At 45.3% G+C, this 16,484-nt stretch overlaps 1 protein-coding gene across 1 annotated transcript in view; it reads left to right on the plus strand.

Moving 5' to 3' along the window:
- LOC138661539 (class I histocompatibility antigen, F10 alpha chain-like) overlaps positions 1 to 16,484 on the plus strand; it is an 82,933-nt gene that overhangs the window by 25,773 nt on the left and 40,676 nt on the right. The window contains exon 2 of the mRNA XM_069746337.1: positions 8,796 to 9,056. Within this exon, the coding sequence (XP_069602438.1) occupies positions 8,796 to 9,056 (261 nt within the window). The remainder of the gene's footprint in view (positions 1 to 8,795; positions 9,057 to 16,484) is intronic.

Below are 16,484 nucleotides of genomic sequence, written 5' to 3' on the forward strand. Positions count from 1 at the left end.
GTCTTTCATACAAGGGAAAGGCATCTGGACATGAACTGTGACAGGTGTGGCAGACTACAAAGAGTCAAACATTCAATTTTTGAAATTTATATCACCTGAGTTTTCGCCAACAGAAGACACAGGAAAATTAGTGGCACTGGTAAATAGCGGCATTTTTTTTTACATCGCCTTTATGACACACGGCAACAGCAGACTCATGGAAATTACTGGTAAATAGTGACATTTGCATATCTCAGCAGGCTTTGTGCCAGTTGCATAACTCCTAGATAGATAGACGCTATTTAAGCAATAAAATCTTATTTTTTATATCGCCTTTATGACACACGCCTACAGCAGACTCGGGGAAATTACTGGTCAATAGTGATGTTTGTGTATCTCTGCAGGCTTTGCGCCAGTAGCACAACTGCTATTTAACCAATGGAATTTATATATATATATATATATATATATATATATATATATATATATATATATAATCGCCTTTATGACAAACGCCAACAGCAGAGTAAGGTAAACTATTCGCACTGGTAAATAGTGACGTTTGCATATCTCTGCAAGCTTTAGGTCAGTTGCACAACTACTAGATAAATATACTCCATTTATTTAACCAATAGAAAATTATTATTTTTTTAATATCGCCTTTATGACACACGCCAAAAGTAGAGGAAGGAAAATTATTGCCACTTGTAAATAGTGACGTTTGCGCATCTCTGCAGGCTTTGCGCAAGTCATACAACTGGTAGATAAATGTACTCTTTTTATTTACCTAATAGAATTTTTTTTTTTAAATATCACCAATTTGACACTCGCCAATGGCAGACTCAAGGAAATTACTGGTAAATAGTGACATTTGAGTATCTCTGCAGGTTTTGCGCCAGTCGCACAACTGCTAGATAAATATTAGCTATTTCAGCAATAGGTGAGGAATATTATTTAGCAATTAGCTTTTAAAAAGATGTTTAGTCTATGCTGGCACTGAGGAATATTATGTAGCTCCAAAAAAAAATTGTTTAGTATATGCTGGTACTGAGTAATATTATTTGGCTCTAAAAAGAGCTGCTGTGTATATTATGTGTGATGCAGCAGTAGGAACATACGCAGTAAAACGGCAGTGACCCAAGCAAGTTCAAACAAAACGTTCCTTTATTGTGTTACTTCACACAGTCTATACAATACACGGCTTCTTCATATAGTACATTAGAAATACACAGCTTTAGTTTGCAGTCAATAAACAGACCGGACTTCCCTTTGTCCAGTTTCCCTGGGCGACTGCACGCCGGTACCAAGTCTCTCTACTCACGCAGTGCACAGCACTCTTCATCCTTCGGATTGCAGCCGGGTAAACATAAGACAGTCCAAGACGCAGGGTGTTGTGAATTCTGTGGCTGAATTCACTCCTGTGGTCACAAGTGGTACTGCAGCTTCTGAGCTTCCTCCCTCAGGTGTTCTGGTGAGCTCGTTGGCTGCTTTGTTATTTAACTCCGCCTGATTCTGTCTTCCTTGCTCCTAGTCAATGTTCCAGTGTTGGATCTGAGCTTCTGGATCTTTCCTGTGGCCTGCTGCTCTGCTTAGATAAGTGCTGCTTGTTTTTGTTGCTACTTTTTCTGTCCAGCTTGTCCATTCGTTTTGCTGGTAGCTCTGAGACGCAAAGGGTGTACCGCCGTGCCGTTAGTTCGGCACGGTGGGTCTTTTTGCCCCCTTTGCGTGGTTTTTTGCTTTAGGGTTTTTTGTAGACTGCAAAGTTCTCTTTGCTATCCTCGCTCTATCTAGAATATCGGGCCTCGCTTTGCTGAATCTATTTCATCCCTACGTTTGTCTTTTCATCTTGCTAACAGTCATTATATGTGGGGGGCTGCCTTTTCCTTTGGGGTATTTCTCTGAGGCAAGCCAGGCTTAATTTTCTATCTTCAGGCTAGTCAGTTTCTCAGGTTGTGCCGAGTTGCCTAGGTAGTGTCAGGCGCAATCCACAGCCACTTTTAGTTGTGTTTAGGATAGGTTCAGGTTTGCAGTCTACAGAGATTCCACGTCTCAGAGCTCGTTCTATTGTTTTTGGGTTATTGTCAGATCACTGTATGTGCTCTGATTGCTGGCACACTGTGTTACTGGATTGCCTGCATAACAGTACTAGGAGCCAACCTAATGATTCTCAATAGAGGGAAAAAAGAAGTTCTGACATCATTTTTTTTTTCTCTCAGCTCTGTGTTCAGTTTTTTTTTTTCCCCTAGACATTTGGGTGTTTCAGGACACAGGTGTGGACATGGATATTCAGGGTCTGTGCTCTTCAATGGATAATCTCGTTACAAATGTACAAAAGATTCAAGATGCTATTGATCAGAAATCTATGTTAGAACCAAGAATTCCTATTCCTGATTTGTTTTTTGGTGATAGAACTAAGTTTCTTAATTTCAAAAATAATTGTAAGCTATTTCTGGCCTTGAAACATCATTCTTCTGGTAATCCTATTCAACAGGTTTTGATTATTATTTCTTTTTTGCGCGGCGACCCTCAGGACTGGGCATTTTCTCTTGCGCCAGGAGACCCTGCATTGAGTAATGTCAATGCGTTTTTCCTGGCGCTCGGATTGCTTTACGATGAGCCTAATTCAGTGGATCAGGCTGAGAAAAATTTGCTGGCTTTGTGCCAGGGTCAGGATGATATAGAAGTATATTGTCAGAAATTTAGGAAATGGTCAGTACTCACTCTGTGGAATGAATCTGCGCTGGCAGCTTTGTTCAGAAAGGGTCTCTCTGAGGCTCTTAAGGATGTCATGGTGGGTTTTCCTATGCCTGCTGGTTTGAATGAGTCTATGTCTTTGGCCATTCAGATCGGTCGACGCTTGCGCGAGCGTAAATCTGTGCACCATTTGGCGGTATTGTCTAAGATTAAACCTGAGCCTATGCAGTGCGATAGGACAATGACCAGAGTTGAACGGCAAGAACACAGACGTCTGAATGGTCTGTGTTTCTACTGTGGTGATTCCACTCATGCTATTTCTGATTGTCCTAAGCGCACTAAGCGGTTCGATAGGTCTGCTGTCATTGGTACTGTACAATCCAAATTCCTTCTGTCCATTACCTTAATATGCTCTTTGTCATCGTATTCTGTCATGGCGTTTGTGGATTCAGGCGCTGCCCTGAATCTGATGGATTTGGATTATGCTAAACGTTGTGGGTTTTTCTTGGAGCCTTTGCGGTGTCCTATTCCGTTGAGAGGAATTGATGCTACACCTTTAGCCAAGAATAAACCTCAGTACTGGACCCAGCTGACCATGTGCATGGCTCCTGCACATCAGGAAGTTATTCGCTTTCTGGTGCTACATAATTTGCATGATGTGGTCGTGTTGGGGTTGCCATGGCTGCAAACCCATAATCCTGTATTGGATTGGAACTCTATGTCGGTATCCAGCTGGGGTTGTCAGGGGGTACATGGTGATGTTCCATTTTTGTCTATTTCGTCATCCACTCCTTCTGAGGTCCCAGAGTTCTTGTCTGATTATCAGGATGTATTTGAAGAGCCCAAGTCCGATGCCCTACCTCCGCACAGGGATTGTGATTGTGCTATCAATTTGATTCCTGGTAGTAAATTCCCTAAAGGTCGATTATTTAATTTTTCCGTGCCTGAACACGCCGCTATGCGCAGTTATGTGAAGGAATCCCTGGAGAAGGGACATATTCGCCCATCGTTATCACCACTGGGAGCAGGGTTCTTTTTTGTAGCCAAGAAGGATGGTTCGCTGAGACCGTGTATTGATTACCGCCTTCTTAATAAGATCACTGTTAAATTTCAGTATCCCTTGCCATTGTTATCTGACTTGTTTGCTCGGATTAAGGGGGCTAGTTGGTTCACTAAGATAGATCTTCGTGGTGCGTATAATCTGGTGAGAATCAGGCAAGGAGATGAATGGAAAACTGCATTCAATACGCCCGAGGGTCATTTTGAGTATCTAGTGATGCCGTTCGGACTTGCCAATGCTCCATCTGTGTTTCAGTCTTTTATGCATGACATCTTCCGTGAGTATCTGGATAAATTCCTGATTGTTTACTTGGATGACATTTTGATCTTCTCGGATGATTGGGACTCTCATGTGAAGCAGGTCAGAATGGTTTTCCAGGTCCTGCGTGCTAATTCTTTGTTTGTGAAGGGATCAAAGTGTCTCTTCGGTGTGCAGAAAGTTTCATTTTTGGGGTTCATCTTTTCCCCTTCTACTATCGAGATGGATCCGGTTAAGGTCCAAGCCATCCAGGATTGGACTCAGCCGACATCTCTGAAAAGTCTGCAAAAATTCCTGGGCTTTGCTAATTTTTATCGTCGCTTCATTTGTAATTTTTCTAGCATTGCCAAACCATTGACCGATTTGACCAAGAAGGGTGCTGATTTGGTTAATTGGTCTTCTGCTGCTGTGGAAGCTTTTCAGGAGTTGAAGCGTCGTTTTTGTTCTGCCCCTGTGTTGTGTCAACCAGATGTTTCTCTTCCGTTCCAGGTCGAGGTTGATGCTTCTGAGATTGGAACAGGGGCGGTTTTGTCACAGAGAGGTTCTGGTTGCTCAGTGTTGAAACCATGTGCTTTCTTTTCCAGGAAGTTTTCGGCTGCTGAACGTAATTATGATGTGGGCAACCGAGAGTTGCTGGCCATGAAGTGGGCATTCGAGGAATGGCGTCATTGGCTTGAAGGAGCTAAGCATCGCGTGGTGGTATTGACTGATCATAAGAACCTTACTTATCTCGAGTCTGCCAAGCGCTTGAATCCTAGACAGGCCCGTTGGTCGTTATTTTTTGCCCGCTTCGATTTTTTGATTTCGTACCTTCCGGGCTCTAAAAATGTGAAGGCGGATGCTCTGTCTAGGAGTTTTGTGCCCGACTCTCCGGGTTCATCTGAGCCGGTGAGTATCCTCAAGGAAGGAGTCATTGTGTCTGCCATCTCCCCTGATTTCCGGCGAGTGTTGCAAAAATTTCAGGCGAATAAACCTGATCGTTGTCCGGCGGAGAAATTGTTCGTCCCTGATAGGTGGACTAGTAAAGTTATCTCGGAACTTCATTGTTCGGTGTTGGCTGGTCATCCTGGAATCTTTGGTACCAGAGAGTTAGTGGCTAGATCCTTCTGGTGGCCATCTCTGTCACGGGATGTACGTGCTTTTGTGCAGTCCTGTGGGATTTGTGCTAGGGCTAAGCCCTGCTGTTCACGTGCCAGTGGGTTGCTTTTGCCCTTGCCGGTCCCAAAGAGGCCTTGGACACATATTTCGATGGATTTCATTTCTGACCTTCCCGTTTCTCAAAAGATGTCTGTCATTTGGGTGGTCTGTGATCGCTTTTCTAAAATGGTCCATCTGGTGCCCTTGGTTAAATTGCCTTCCTCCTCTGATTTGGTGCCTTTGTTCTTCCAGCATGTGGTTCGTTTGCATGGCATTCCTGAGAATATGGTTTCTGACAGAGGTTCCCAGTTTGTTTCAAGGTTTTGGCGAGCCTTTTGTGGTAGGATGGGCATTGACTTGTCTTTTTCCTCGGCTTTCCATCCTCAGACTAATGGCCAGACCGAACGAACCAATCAGACCTTGGAAACATATCTGAGATGTTTTGTTTCTGCTGACCAGGATGATTGGGTGTCCTTTTTGCCGTTGGCTGAGTTCGCCCTTAATAAATCGGGCCAGCTCGGCTACCTTGGTCTCTCCATTTTTCTGCAATTCTGGGTTCCATCCTCGTTTCTCTTCAGGACAGGTTGAGTCTTCGGACTGTCCTGGTGTGGATTCTGTGGTGGACAGGTTGCAGCAGATCTGGACTCAGGTAGTGGACAATTTGACCTTGTCCCAGGAGAAGGCTCAACTTTTCGCTAATCGCAGACGCCGTGTGGGTCCCCGACTTCGTGTTGGGGATCTGGTTTGGTTATCTTCTCGTCATATTCCTATGAAGGTTTCCTCTCCTAAATTTAAACCTCGTTTTATTGGTCCGTATAGGATTTCTGAGATTCTCAATCCTGTGTCTTTTCGTCTGACCCTCCCAGACTCCTTTTCCATACATAATGTGTTCCATAGGTCGTTGTTGCGGAGATACGTGGCACCTATAGTTCCTTCTGTTGAGCCTCCTGCCCCGGTTTTGGTGGAGGGGGAATTGGAGTATATTGTGGAGAAAATTTTGGATTCTCGTGTTTCTAGACGGAAACTCCAGTATCTGGTTAAATGGAAGGGTTATGCTCAGGAAGATAATTCCTGGGTTTTTGCCTCTGATGTCCATGCTCCAGATCTTGTTCGTGCCTTTCATGTGGCTCATCCTGGTCGGCCTGGGGGCTCTGGTGAGGGTTCGGTGACCCCTCCTCAAGGGGGGGGTACTGTTGTGAATTCTGTGGCTGAATTCACTCCTGTGGTCACAAGTGGTACTGCAGCTTCTGAGCTTCCTCCCTCAGGTGTTCTGGTGAGCTCGTTGGCTGCTTTGTTATTTAACTCCGCCTGATTCTGTCTTCCTTGCTCCTAGTCAATGTTCCAGTGTTGGATCTGAGCTTCTGGATCTTTCCTGTGGCCTGCTGCTCTGCTTAGATAAGTGCTGCTTGTTTTTGTTGCTACTTTTTCTGTCCAGCTTGTCCATTCGTTTTGCTGGTAGCTCTGAGACGCAAAGGGTGTACCGCCGTGCCGTTAGTTCGGCACGGTGGGTCTTTTTGCCCCCTTTGCGTGGTTTTTTGCTTTAGGGTTTTTTGTAGACTGCAAAGTTCTCTTTGCTATCCTCGCTCTATCTAGAATATCGGGCCTCGCTTTGCTGAATCTATTTCATCCCTACGTTTGTCTTTTCATCTTGCTAACAGTCATTATATGTGGGGGGCTGCCTTTTCCTTTGGGGTATTTCTCTGAGGCAAGCCAGGCTTAATTTTCTATCTTCAGGCTAGTCAGTTTCTCAGGTTGTGCCGAGTTGCCTAGGTAGTGTCAGGCGCAATCCACAGCCACTTTTAGTTGTGTTTAGGATAGGTTCAGGTTTGCAGTCTACAGAGATTCCACGTCTCAGAGCTCGTTCTATTGTTTTTGGGTTATTGTCAGATCACTGTATGTGCTCTGATTGCTGGCACACTGTGTTACTGGATTGCCTGAATAACAGCAGGGTGTCAGTCTGTTTGGTTCCTCTTGTCCCTGTGTTGCTTCACACAGGGAGTGCTCTGCAGACAACTGCTCTGTCTGCTTCCAAACCAACACTGACACACCTCCCCCTCTACTACAGGGCTTTTAATCAGTCACTGCTTCACCATTCTAATTACAGCTACACCTGTGTCTGCAGTACACCCTCATGGCCTCACTATGTGCTCTCCAGAATGCGCATAGAGGCAAACAGCACCCCCTAGCTGTAACAGGGGTCACTGCCTCACATATGGTAGTGGATGAAACCCTGCCTATCTCTACCTAATCCCACAGTCTGTTCCTACACCATGCAACACAATACAAACTAGCATGTTTTTGTTAATAATTATGTTCCATGTGAAATAGCAATTCTCTATTCTCACACCTCTGTGTTGTTCCATTCCTACGAGATTCATTCTTCATATCTATGATACATACATGCTAGCCACCTTAGGGAGAGACCCAAGCTGGGCTTAATGTAGCGGGACGAAAGAGACCGAAAAGCCCTCTACTTAAAGGAAATACATAGTGGATGCTTTCCTGAAACGGAAAGTACTTGCAAGCAGCATAATACAAAGAATAGCAGGTTTACCCAGAATCCTTTGCAGTAGGCGGAGCTATGCAAATCATCTCTTTCCACCCCTGTCTAATCCACAGCGCTTGGAACCGCCAAGCGTGCAATGCTGCGGATTAGTTTCTAAATTTACACAGCCAACCAATTCCTACCTGTGGACACGTGTTTCGGGCTTTAGGCCCTCATCAGCACAGGGCTGGAATTGGTTGGCTGTATGGAGTGGGGCTCGGTGTGCAAGCGATACATACATGCTAGCCACCTTAGGGAGAGACCCAAGTTGGGCTTAATGTAGCGGGACGAAAGAGACCGAAAAGCCCTCTACTTAAAGGAAATACATAGTGGATGCTTTCCTGAAACGGAAAGTACTTGCAAGCAGCATAATACAAAGAATAAATTTAGAAACTAATCCGCAGCATTGCACGCTTGGCGGTTCCAAGCGCTGTGGATTAGACAGGGGTGGAAAGAGATGATTTGCATAGCTCCGCCTACTGCAAAGGATTCTGGGTAAACCTGCTATTCTTTGTATTATGCTGCTTGCAAGTACTTTCCGTTTCAGGAAAGCATCCACTATGTATTTCCTTTAAGTAGAGGGCTTTTCGGTTTCTTTCGTCCCGCTACATTAAGCCCAACTTGGGTCTCTCCCTAAGGTGGCTAGCATGTATGTATCGCTTGCACACCGAGCCCCACTCCATACAGCCAACCAATTCCAGCCCTGTGCTGATGAGGGCCTAAAGCCCAAAACACGTGTCCACAGGTAGGAATTTGTTGGCTGTGTAAATTTAGAAACTAATCCGCAGCATTGCACGCTTGGCGGTTCCAAGCGCTGTGGATTAGACAGGGGTGGAAAGAGATGATTTGCATCATATCTATGAGTAATTTGACAACTGAGTAGATCTCCCGACCCGAACTTAATAACCTCATAGACATACTGTGCATGAGGCTGTTCGGTTCAGGCTGGTAGACCTGAGGCAAGCCCATACACAGACCTTGTATGACAGATGTCTGAATTTGGCCTTACACAGAAGTGTAATCTTGCAGAAGATGATGTAGCATTGACCTAAAAATCTGTATTCTAAATAATATCATATCTGATAGTGATGTATTATCTAATGCACCATTTATCTTTCTCAGACCATCACTCTCTGCGCTATTATTACACGGGGGTCTCAGGTCCAGGATACGGGATACCGGAGTTCTCCATAGTTGGATATGTGGATGATCAGCAGATTGATTTATACAGTAGTGATATTGGGAGGAACATTCCCATGGCATCATGGATGAAGAGGAAGGGTGATGAGTACTGGAGCAGAGAGACGAAGATTGCAAAAAGTTCTGAAGTTCTTTTCAGACATGATGTGAGGACAGCAATGAGCCGCTTCAACCAAACAGAAGGTGAGCTTATAGCAACATAGTAACATAGTTAGCAAGGCCGAAAAAAGACATTTGTCTGTCCAGTGCAGCCTATATTCCATCAGAATAATTCCCCAGATCTACGTCCTTCTACAGAACCTAATAATTGTATGATACAATATTGTTCTGCTCCAGGAAGACATCCAGGCCTCTCTTGAACCCCTCGACTGAGTTCGCCATCACCACCTCCTCAGGCAAGCAATTCCAGATTCTCACTGTCCTAACAGTAAAGAATCCTCTTCTATATTGGTGGAAGCTTATATTTGTGTCATACAGAAGTAGAGCACAGATATATATGCATATATATACATAGATATATAGTGCCTTGAAAAAGTATTCATACCCTGTAAACGTTTCCACATTTTTCATGTTACACCCACAAACTTAAATGTATTTTGACATTTTATGTGATACCAACACAAAAGTAGCAAGTATTTGTAAAGTATAAAGGAAAAAATTAAACATGTTTTTTAAATATTTAAAGAATATAAATCAGAACATTGTGAGTTGCATGTGTATTTAGCCCCCTGTAGTCTGATACCCCTAAATAAAATTCTGAGTGACCAATTGCCTCCAGAAGTCACATACCGTATTTTTCGGATTATAAGACGCACTTATTTCCCCCCAATTTTGGGGGGAAAATGGGGGTGCGTCTTATAATGCGGATGTACCATATCGAAGTGCCGATGGGGGTGTCCCGGTGGCGGTGCTGCGCTGTGTCCACGGTGGCTGTGCTGCGGTGGGCTCTGCCGACATTCTGTGAAAGGCCAGAGCCCCCCCGCAAGTTCTTTAATGGATTCCTAACTCCTGTGCAGCGGTGGACTCTGGGAAGATGGCCGCTGGGAGGCGGCGCATGTGCAGATCGAGATTTCGGTAGACGTTTCGGCCAATCAGTGGCCTTGATCACAATGTTACCTTTCGTAGGTTCTTTTCTAGAATTTGAACATGTAGTATCGTTGAGATAGATACCATATTTTTCGTATTATAAGATGCACTTTTTCTCCCCAAATTTGGGGGGAAAATGGGGGTGCTTCTATAATGAGGATATACCTTATCGTTGTTCCGCTGCGGGTGTCCCCGTGGCGGTGCTGCGCTGTGTCCCGATGGAGGTGCTGCGCTGTGTCCACGGTGCTGCGGGAGGCTCTGCCGACATTTTGTGAAAGGCCAGAGCCCCCCGCAAGTTCTTCCCGGCCAGTTTCCTGGAGTCCACTGCCTCACAGGAGTCAGGAAACCATGGAAGAACTTGTGGGGGGCTCTGGCCTTTCACAAAATGTCAGCAGAGCCCGCCCCTGCAGCATCGGGGACACAGCGAAGCACCGCAAAGTTTTTTCATATTTTTCTCCTCAAAATTTGGGGTGCGTCTTATAATCCGGAGCATCTTATAAAGCAAAAAATACGGTAATTAGTAAATTGAGTCCACCTGTGTGTAAGTTCTTCTAACTATAACTAAAGCCATTCTGTTAAGGCCTCAGAGGTTTTTTTTAGAACATTAGTGATCAAACAGCATAATGAAAACCAAGGAGCCCACCAGATAGGTCAGGGATAAAGTTGTGGAGAAGAGTAAAGTATGATTAGGTTATAAAAAAAATAGCCAAGCTCTGAATATCTCACGGAGCACTGTTCAACCCATCATCCAAAAATGGAAGGAGTATGTCACAACTGAAAACCTTCCAACATATGCCCATCCACCTAAACTGACATCCCAAGAAACAACAGCATTAATTATAGAAGTAGACAAGAGGCCCATGTTCATTCTGGAGAAGCAGGAGAGATCCACAGCTCAGGTGGGAGAATCTGTCCACAGGACAGCTATTACTTGTATACTCCACAAATCTGGCCTTCATGGAAGTGTGACAAGAAGAAAGCCATTTTTTAAAACAAGCCATAAGAAATCCCGTTTGCAGTTTGCAAAAAGCCATGTACGAGACACAATGAGCATGTGTAGATGCTCTGGTCAGATGAGACTAAAGTGGAACTTTTTGAGCTAAATAAACAAAATTGTTGAGACATGAGAGTCAGTGGATGCTCTTGTCTGCTGGCCTGGCTGTCTTTAGAAAGACCGCATGAACCAGGGCTCATCCCACTGAACGCCCCTTCTTCCCCATGGGCAAAATACTACTCAGACAACATGGGGTGAGGGTACATACTACAGTAATAATTTATTGGATCACCATCTGTCAAAAACATATAGTACAGTCCCAGCAAGTACATAAGATGGTGCAAATGATAGAGTCTTACCCTTCCGCTGGTTCGCCGGAAATTAGAACATTTGCGATTTCAATGGCTGGATATCAGGCTTAATGTTATGGAGTTATCCGCCCAACACGGGCACTAGGCCCCTACTGACTACTTGCAGGAAGATACTTTGCTCTAGACTCAGACAGTCCCTCCTAGAAAACTATGTATAATGTGATGCCCCATCTTATGTCCGATGTAGGGTCCTACACTTACCCTAACACTACTGACATATACATATGACAAAATAGAGTATATATATATATATATCTAACACGTAGAAATACATAGTAGCATAACTATTATACACCTGTAAGGGGGTAAGGACGTGGCACCCCCTTACATGGTCACCCACAGAGAGGAGGTAGCGGCAAGCTTAGGAAGCTGATGGAGTACATTGAGGTAAGTGGACAGGTGATCTGAATGTCCCAACATGCGTCTTCAAATGTCTCCGTAGGTTCAGTGATGGGCAGTAGATGAAATCTGTAATCCTCCTGTTGGAGCAATGGTGCTTTGGCTGCTGTCCTCTAGAATCTCTCTTTAGAGTTAACCTGCGCCTTTGTGCCTTAAGAATAGCAGAACAATAAGCTGCCAGGACTGACACAATAGGTAATCAGCAGTGTCAGGAAGATATGACTTATGTTTCCATTTATTCTGTGGGACCAAGCCCTGGTTCAAAGTTCTCACAACACATCTAGATAAGTTCCTTGGGCGGTCTAGTTTCCAATATGGGGTCACTTGTGGGAGGTTTCTACTGTTTAGGTACATCAGGGGCTCTGCAAATGCAACGTGACGCCTGCAGACCATTCCATCTAAGTCTCCATTCCAAATGGCGCTCCTTCCCTTCCGACCTCTGCCATGCACCCAAACGGTGGTTCCCCACCACATATGGGGTATCACAGTACTCAGGACAAATTGGACAACAAATTTTGTGGACTAATTTCTCCTGTTACCCTTGGGAAAATACAAAACTGGGGGCTAAAAAATAATTTTTGTGGAAAAAAAAAAGAATTTTTATTTTCTCAGCTCTGCGTTATGAACAGTAGTGAAACACTTGGGGGTTCAACTGTTATGATTAGGTAATTCAGAACCACAATGGACCTTGAAGTTCAGAGCACACAAAGTGACCTGACAATAACCAAAAGACATAGGACAAGCTCTGAGACGTGGGAACTCTGCTGACCGCAATCCCTAATCCTATCATACCACACTAGAGATAGCCGTGGAGCGCTCCTGACCAGACCTAGGCGCCTCAGGCACAGCCTGAGAAACTAGCTAGCCCTGAAGATAGAAAAATAAGCCTACCTTGCCTCAGAGAAATTCCCCAAAGGAAAAGGCAGCCCCCCACATATAATGACTGTGAGTAGAGATGAAAATACAAACGCAGAGATGAAATAGATTGAGCAAAGTGAGGCCCGACTTACTGAATAGACCGAGGATAGGAAAGAGAGCTTTGCGGTCAGCACAAAATCCTACAAACAACCACGCAGAGGGGCAAAAAGACCCTCCGCACCGACTAACGGTACGGAGGTGCTCCCTCTGCGTCCCAGAGCTTCCAGCAAGGAAGAAAAACCAATTAAGCAAGCTGGACAGAAAAAATAGCAAAACAAAAAATAACACAAGCAAAACTTAGCTTATGCAGAGCAGACGGCCACAGGAACGATCCAGGAGGAAGCAAGACCAATACTAGAACATTGACTGGAGGCCAGGAGCAAAGCACTAGGTGGAGTTAAATAGAGCAGCACCTAACGACTTCACCACATCACCTGAGGAAGGAAACTCAGAAGCTGCAGTACCACTCGTGACCACAGGAGGGAGCTCTGCCACAGAATTCACAACAGTACCCCCCCCCTTGAGGAGGGGTCACCGAACCCTCACCAGAGCCCCCAGGCCGACCAGGATGAGCCACATGAAAGGCACGAACAAGATCGGCAGCATGGATATCAGAGGCAAAGACCCAGGAATTATCTTCCTGACCATAACCCTTCCACTTAACCAGATACTGGAGTTTCCGTCTCGAAACACGAGAATCCAAAATCTTCTCCACAATATACTCCAACTCCCCCTCCACCAAAACCGGGGCAGGAGGATCAACAGATGGAACCATAGGTGCCACGTATCTCCGCAACAATGACCTATGGAATACGTTATGGATGGAAAAAGAATCTGGAAGGGTCAAACGAAAAGACACAGGATTAAGAACCTCAGAAATCCTATACGGACCAATGAAACGAGGCTTAAACTTAGGAGAGGAAACCTTCATAGGAATATGACGAGATGACAACCAAACCAAATCCCCAACACGAAGTCGGGGACCCACACAGCGTCTGCGATTAGCGAAACGTTGAGCCTTCTCCTGGGACAAGGTCAAATTGTCCACTACATGAGTCCAAATCTACTGTAACCTGTCCACCACCGTATCCACACCAGGACAGTCCGAAGACTCAACCTGCCCTGAAGAGAAACGAGGATGGAACCCAGAGTTGCAGAAAAACGGCGAAACCAAGGTAGCCGAGCTGGCCCGATTATTAAGGGCGAACTCAGCCAAAGGCAAGAAGGACACCCAATCATCCTGATCAGCAGAAACAAAGCATCTCAGATATGTTTCCAAGGTCTGATTGGTTCGTTCGGTCTGGCCATTAGTCTGAGGATGGAAAGCCGAGGAAAAAGACAAATCAATGCCCATCCTAGCACAAAAAGCTCGCCAAAACCTCGAAACAAACTGGGAACCTCTGTCAAAAACGATGTTCTCTGGAATGCCATGTAAACGAACCACATGCTGGAAGAACAATGGCACCAAATCAGAGGAAGAAGGTAATTTAGACAAGGGTACCAAATGGATCATCTTAGAGAAGCGATCACAAACCACCCAAATGACCGACATTTTTTGAGAGACGGGGAGATCCGAAATAAAATCCATAGAGATATATGTCCAAGGCCTCTTCGGGACCGGCAAGGGCAAAAGCAACCCACTGGCACGAGAACAGCAGGGCTTAGCCCGAGCACAAATCCCACAGGACTGCACAAAAGAACGCACATCCCGCAACAGAGACGGCCACCAAAAGGATCTAGCCACTAAATCTCTGGTACCAAAGATTCCAGGATGACCAGCCAACACCGAACAATGAACCTCAGAGATAACTTTATTCGTCCACCTATCAGGGACAAACAGTTTCTCCGCTGGGCAATGATCAGGTTTACTAGCCTGAAATTTTTGCAGCACCCGCCGTAAATCAGGGGAGATGGCAGACAAAATTACTCCCTCTTTGAGAATACCCGCCGGCTCAGACAAACCCGGAGAGTCGGGCACAAAACTCCTAGACAGGGCATCCGCCTTCACATTTTTAGAGCCCGGAAGGTACGAAACCACAAAGTCAAAACGGGAGAAAAACAGCGACCAACGAGGATTCAACCGTTTGGCAGACTCAAGATAAGTCAAGTTCTTGTGATCAGTCAAGACCACCACGCGATGCTTAGCTCCTTCAAGCCAATGACGCCACTCCTCGAATGCCCACTTCATGGCCAGCAACTCTCGATTGCCCACATCATAATTACGTTCAGCAGGCGAAAACTTCCTGGAAAAGAAGGCACATGGCTTCATCACCGAGCAATCAGTACTTCTCTGCGACAAAACAGCCCCCGCTCCAATTGCAGAAGCATCAACCTCGACCTGGAACGGAAGCGAAACATCTGGTTGACACAACACAAGCGCAGAAGAAAAACGACGCTTTAACTCTTGAAAAGCTTCCACAGCAGCAGAAGACCAATTGACCACATCAGCACCCTTCTTGGTCAAATCGGTCAATGGTTTAGCAATACTAGAAAAATTACAGATAAAGCGACGATAAAAATTAGCAAAGCCCAGGAACTTTTGCAGACTCTTCAGAGATGTAGGCTGGGTCCAATCATAGATGGCCTGGACCTTAACAGGGTCCATCTCGATAGTAAAAGGGGAAAAAATGAACCCCAAAAATGAAACCTTCTGAACACCAAAGAGACACTTTGATCCCTTCACAAACAAAGAATTAGCACGCAGGACCTGGAACACCATTCTGACCTGCTTCACATGAGACTCCCAATCATCCGAGAAGACCAAAATATCATCCAAGTATACAATCAGGAATTTATCCAGGTACTCTTGGAAGATGTCATGCATAAAGGACTGAAACACCGATGGAGCATTGGCAAGTCCGAAAGGCATAACTAGGTACTCAAAGTGGCCCTCGGGCGTATTAAATGCAGTTTTCCATTCATCGCCCCGCTTAATACGCACAAGATTATACGCACCACGAAGATCTATCTTGGTGAACCAACTAGCCCCCTTGATCCGAGCAAACAAATCAGATAGCAGCGGCAAGGGGTACTGAAATTTGACCGTGATTTTATTTAGAAGGCGGTAATCTATACAAGGTCTCAGCGAACCATCTTTCTTGGCCACAAAAAAGAACCCCGCTCCCAATGGCGACGATGACGGGCGAATATGACCCTTCTCCAAGGACTCCTTCACGTAACTCCGCATAGCGGCGTGCTCAGGTACAGATAAATTAAACAGTCGACCTTTAGGAAACTTACTACCAGGAATCAAATCGATAGCACAATCACAATCCCTATGCGGAGGTAGGGCATTGGACTTGGGCTCATCAAATACATCCGGTAATCAGACAAGAACTCTGGGACCTCAGAAGGGGTGGATGACGAAATAGACAGAAATGGGACATCACCATGTACCCCCGACAACCCCAGCTGGACACAGACATTGATTTCCAATCTAATACTGGGTTATGGACTTGTAGCCATGGCAACCCCAACACGACCACATCATGCAGATTATGCAGCACCAGGAAGCGAATATCCTCCTGATGTGCAGGAGCCATGCACATGGTCAGCTGGGTCCAGTACTGAGGCTTATTCTTGGCCAAAGGCGTAGCATCAATTCCTCTCAATGGAATAGGACACTGCAAGGGCTCCAAGAAAAACCCACAACGCCTGGCATACTCCAAGTCCATCAAATTCAGGGCAGCGCCTGAATCCACAAATGCCATGACAGAATAAGATGACAAAGAGCAGATCAAAGTAACGGACAAAAGAAATTTTGACTGTACCGTACCAATGGTGGCAGACCTAGCGAACCGCTTAGTGCGCTTAGGACAATCGGAGATAGCATGAGTGGAATCA

Source organism: Ranitomeya imitator, chromosome 2, assembly GCF_032444005.1.
Source record: "Ranitomeya imitator isolate aRanImi1 chromosome 2, aRanImi1.pri, whole genome shotgun sequence".
NCBI classification, from domain to species: Eukaryota; Metazoa; Chordata; class Amphibia; order Anura; family Dendrobatidae; genus Ranitomeya; species Ranitomeya imitator.